The 4,892-nt window shown below is 26.2% G+C and overlaps 2 protein-coding genes across 2 annotated transcripts; one reads left to right on the top strand and one right to left on the bottom strand.

The window, feature by feature from the left end:
* Window positions 1–13: 13 nt before the first annotated feature.
* LOC105570891 (putative nuclease HARBI1) lies at window positions 14–1,857 on the top strand. The gene is made up of 6 exons (XM_012028344.1): window positions 14–207; window positions 312–512; window positions 635–892; window positions 985–1,200; window positions 1,288–1,718; window positions 1,775–1,857. The coding sequence occupies exons 1-5, from the start codon at window positions 69–71 to the stop codon at window positions 1,707–1,709; spliced, it is 1,236 nt and encodes a 411-aa protein (XP_011883734.1). The 5' UTR covers window positions 14–68; the 3' UTR covers window positions 1,710–1,718; window positions 1,775–1,857.
* A 629-nt stretch (window positions 1,858–2,486) lies between these two features.
* On the bottom strand, window positions 2,487–4,883 carry LOC105570890. The gene is made up of 6 exons (XM_012028342.1): window positions 4,720–4,883; window positions 4,188–4,296; window positions 3,672–4,107; window positions 3,444–3,542; window positions 2,856–3,030; window positions 2,487–2,771 (listed from the first exon to the last, which is right to left on the bottom strand). The coding sequence occupies exons 2-6, from the start codon at window positions 4,276–4,278 to the stop codon at window positions 2,490–2,492; spliced, it is 1,083 nt and encodes a 360-aa protein (XP_011883732.1). The 5' UTR covers window positions 4,279–4,296; window positions 4,720–4,883; the 3' UTR covers window positions 2,487–2,489.
* Window positions 4,884–4,892: the final 9 nt, after the last annotated feature.

Here is a 4,892-nt window from a genome sequence, read left to right as displayed (position 1 = left end):
TTTATTGCTGCACTGAGTTCATATTGCACTGCACTGAACTAAATTAGTGCAAGCGAGGACAAGCTAAAATGAGCATGTATAAAGAACGCCTTAGTACAGGAATCAATATGGCGCACGTGTTGGACTTCTTAGATTCTTCTGATGAAGAAGAAAATATTAATTTAATACCACCTGTTTCATTTGCACCTCTTTTAAATGATGATGACGGTAATAAAACATGTTTTTATATACAATTTAGTATTATATTATTTTAAAAATTGAAATTGTTTGGAAATTTAACCTACTCTAACCTAGTTATTAATTTTTTTTAGATTTTGATGAAATACATTTATTACATCCAATTTTTGGACTAGTACAAAGAATCGAGCATGTGAAAATAAATAACTATATAGAAAATGTTATTTCTGACTATAATGATATAGATTTTATTATGCATTTTCGCTTGTCGAGGCCAGTAACATACCAATTAATTGATCAATTTAGAGTGTCGGAAATGTTTATTATTCTTCAAGGTATGTATTAATTTTCTTATTTTAAATAGAAAAATAAAACTATGAAATATATATAATTTTATATACATATATATATGTGTGTGTGTGTTTTTTTTAATTTAATCTTTATGTTATTTTTTCAGATCGTATAGGAAATATAAAAATAACCGCTGAAAAACATATTCTATGTTACTTATGGTTTGTTGGTCATCAAACTGCATCTTACCGCGATGTAGCAGACAGATTTGGCATAACAATAAGTTCGTTACATTCAGTAATTACAAGAGTAACCGATTTTACTTTATCTATAGCACCTAATGTTATTAAATATCCAACTCAACTCGAAAAAGAAGAAACCGCAAATTTTTATCTAGAACAAAAACAATTTCCTGGTGTAATTGGTAAATATAAATATATGTATATATAAATGTATATATATATATTCTTATATTTTTAATTGAAAATATTCAAATATTGAGATCTCTTCTTTCAGGTGCTATTGACGGTTCTCACATCAGGATCGATAAACCTCTGGAAGATCCTGATTCATATATCAATCGAAAACAATATTTTTCTATACAACTACAAGGGATCGTTAATCATAACATGAAATTTATAGATGTTTTTATTGGGTATCCAGGTTCTGTCCACGACGCTAGAGTTTTCCGAAATTCAACAATACGTAATAATTTGCATGAAATTTGTGGAGGTAAAAATAAATAATATCAAGAAACTGATTTGTATAAAATTTTCTATAATAAACTTGGCTTTCTAATATTGTGATGATACTTTTCAGATAATTATTACTTTTTGGGAGATAGTGCTTATCCTTGTTTGAAACAACTAATTGTTCCATATAGAGATAACGGACACTTGACACGTGCACAAAGAATGTTCAATCAAAGATTAAGTTCATGCAGAGTTATTATCGAAAATGCATTTGGATGTCTTAAGCAAAGATTTCGTCAATTATATCATTTTAAATTGAGAGATATGGTACGAATGGTGCGTGTCATACACGCATGCTGTGTATTGCATAACATAGCAAATGTAAAAGAATTAGAATATTTTGAAGAACAGTTAGACGATGAGTACCCTGATGCTGAATTACAACATAGACAGATTGACATAATTGATAATGCACCAAGGGAATACGAGGGCGACATAACAGGAGCACATGTCCGTGATCAAGTATGCAATTTATTGTCAACTCAATAATAATATAAAATATACTGTATAGTGTTAAGTATATAATGAACATATTGTGAAAATTGTACTATAAAATATACTGTGTAGTGTTATATAATGAACATATTGTGAAAATTGTACTATACAGATACCAAATAAAACATAATACAAAACAAAACGTAAAATAGTATTGTATATACATATGTATATAATATAAATAGTATTATGTTAAGATAACGCAAAAAATAAAATATAAAATGAACAATATTGCATTAAAATATTGTCAAAAATGAAAAATAAAAAAATGTATTTATATTAAATAATAATAATAATTAAAAATTGGGGACTTATAGTATTAACGTTATATAGTTTTGTAGCTAGTATATAGTTATGTTTTTATATAAATTTAAAGGAATAAAGGACTAAGAACCGTGACAGGGTGTTAGTATCTAAATATTTTATTCTACATTTATTGCGAAAAAATATCGGCCAGGATTTTTTCGCAATAAATTTAGAATAAAATATTTAAACACTAATATCCTGTCACGGCTCTTAGTCCTTTATTCCTTTAAATTTGTGTATAACACATTTGAGCCATACCATTTTATTCTTTACATAAATTTCAAAACAAAACGTATTGCAATTTATATAAGGACATAACTATAAACTAACTATAAAACTATATAACGTTAATACTATAAGTCTCAAATTTTTAATTATTCAAAACAAAACATATTGCAATTTATATAAGGAGATAACTCTATACTAACTATAAAACTATATAACGTTAATACTATAAGTCCCCAATTTTTAAATATTATTTTGTTTACTGACAAGAGTTTTTAATAAATTGTTTCTTTCTTCTCTTAGCTTATTAGCAATTGTTAATTGCTCTTCTATTTTCTGTAAATGTGTTTCATATGATTGTCTCATTTGTTTGTATTCCACTAATACTTGTCTTTCTAGTTCTATTTTATTATGTCTTTCTTCTTGAATACGATTTGTTAGGTCTTTTATGGTTTCTTGACAAGTTTGTAAAATTCTTGCTGTCGTACCCATTTGCCTCTTGGAACTTCTGCCTTCGGATTTTTCCTGTACATATATATGTTATATTACTGTTATGTTTATTAATGTTATTATAATGACTTCACCAAAATAAAATAACGAAATTCTTACATTTATTTCTTGTTGCTGTTTTTGAATAGATGTTGCGTCTTGTTGATCATGTATAGTACTTGTTGATGGTTCTTCGTTCTGTCTCGGTCTTTCAACTATTGATAATTTTTGGCTGGTTGCGTTAACTTTCGTTAGATTTTGTGTATTTTCTATAGTTTCTATTTCAGGACTGAATCTATAGTGACAATTACGTGTGAATATTATATGTGTAACTTTTATTATAAAACTTATTGTATAATTATTTTATTTACTAATTTGTGCAATATTAATAAAATTACTAGTGTGCTGTATTATACACATATAAATATTGTTTGTGTTACATAAATAATTAGCAATTTATTAATAATTGAAGTTAAAATTTAATATTTCAAATAGTTGAACAATGCATATATGTACATATAAGACAGTTTCTCTACAAACAAATTATATTGTACACAAATTTTATCCTTACAAATTATTATGTTTACACATATATACATTATACAATTTGTGTGATAAACAATACTATTTGTGTATAGAGAACTGTCTTATATGCACCTTTATATACTATTATTTAAAAGCTTAGTAATTATATAATATAAAACTTACATAGGTGTAACTTTTTCAGTTCTCACTATTGTGCCCTTATTTCCTGAGGTAACTAAAGGTTCAATATTATGTTTTTTCCCCAGTAAATCTGTCAATTCTCTATAATAATGCATTTTGTATTATAAAAAGTATTCTGTCGGTACAATTTTGAAGAAATTTAAAGCAAAAAATCCTAATATGAGTGTAAATGTATTAATTCTTTATTAGTCGAAATATAACAATACTTACGTTTCATATCGACATGATGCTCGACCTCTGCCTGTTTTTTTATTATTTGTGATCATATTTTTGTAAGATCTTTCTAATGATTTAAATTTATTTTCAGCCTGTATATTTGATACATTATAGCCTTGTGTACTCATTTCTTCCGCTATTTTTTGCCATAATATTTTTTTGTTTTTGATTTTTCTTGTTGATACTAAATTAATTTTTTCTTTATATAGATGTAAAAATAATTTTGTGCTTGCATCTGACCATGAAAATGTTTCTTCTTCATTTTCCACATTCTCTTGTATTATATTTTTCTCATTGTTTCCTTGTTCATTTTCTATTATGTTATTATTGTCATTTAATGGAATAAATATTGACTTGTTGTCAACAGTACAAGTTATTGAGTCACAACTGAAATTAATTTCGTCATAACAAAGCTGAAATTGTAGCCCTCCTAAAAAGTCAAAGCAATACAGAAATTGTCATTTTTGTTGATTTCTTAATTAGTCATATTTAGATACTTAATTTTAATACCTTCAGAAATACAAGTAACATATCCATTTTCATCAATTATTATATTTCCTACTGCATCTCTTTGTATATTTGCTGTTTCGTTCTCCATCATCCTAAATTTTCAGTTAATCTGTAAATGAATTTATTATTATTTATTATTAAAGATACATATAATTTCGTGAATGTAACAGTTACAGCATAAAAAGATTTTTATATATAGACACGAAACTTTTTCTTCTAATTTGATAAAAGTTTACATTATTACAGTGTGCTTTATCAAATTTTGATTATAAACTAATCTATATTTCGACAATTTCTATGTTTATAATTTAATTGTAAGAGAATTGTTAAGTACTTTAATAGATTACTTTAATATTTAATAAGTTAGGTTAGGTTAGGTTATTTATATAGATACTCTCTCTTTGCTCAATATTTAAAAGATTACATAATATTTATTAAAATACGTTAATATTTATAATAAATCCTGATTACTTTCTATTACTACATATTTGTAAAATTAGATCTACTATTATTATCATTATTATTAACTTACCTTGCACTGCCCTGCACTGCTTGCCCTACCTCAAGACCTAGGACAGTGAGTACAGTGAACTGTTACACTAAATTTTATTGCACCGCAATAAAGAACGCACTTGGGTTATATTGCACTGCAATAAAGAACGTTTCGGTGCCACTAGTGTACACTAGTGCAGGAAGTTCAGCAAT

This window comes from Vollenhovia emeryi, unplaced genomic scaffold (assembly GCF_000949405.1).
Source record: "Vollenhovia emeryi isolate VEMERY1.0 unplaced genomic scaffold, V.emery_V1.0 DF941627.1, whole genome shotgun sequence".
Taxonomy (NCBI): domain Eukaryota; kingdom Metazoa; phylum Arthropoda; class Insecta; order Hymenoptera; family Formicidae; genus Vollenhovia; species Vollenhovia emeryi.
The sequence above is the reverse complement of the archived record's forward strand: the minus strand, read 5'-3'. Positions and strand labels throughout refer to the sequence as shown.

Excerpts from the sequence above, each read along its gene's own strand:
- LOC105570891 (XM_012028344.1), top strand. The coding sequence starts at position 69 with ATGAGCATGTATAAAGAACGCCTTAGTACAGGAATCAATATGGCGCAC. Across the intron at positions 208-311 it reads TCTTTTAAATGATGATGACG|ATTTTGATGAAATACATTTA; the intron begins GTAATAAAACAT and ends AATTTTTTTTAG. Across the intron at positions 893-984 it reads ACAATTTCCTGGTGTAATTG|GTGCTATTGACGGTTCTCAC; the intron begins GTAAATATAAAT and ends CTCTTCTTTCAG.
- LOC105570890 (XM_012028342.1), bottom strand. The coding sequence starts at position 4,278 with ATGATGGAGAACGAAACAGCAAATATACAAAGAGATGCAGTAGGAAAT. Across the intron at positions 4,108-4,187 it reads TGTTACTTGTATTTCTGAAG|GAGGGCTACAATTTCAGCTT; the intron begins GTATTAAAATTA and ends TTGACTTTTTAG. Across the intron at positions 2,772-2,855 it reads AACAGCAACAAGAAATAAAT|GAAAAATCCGAAGGCAGAAG; the intron begins GTAAGAATTTCG and ends ATATATGTACAG.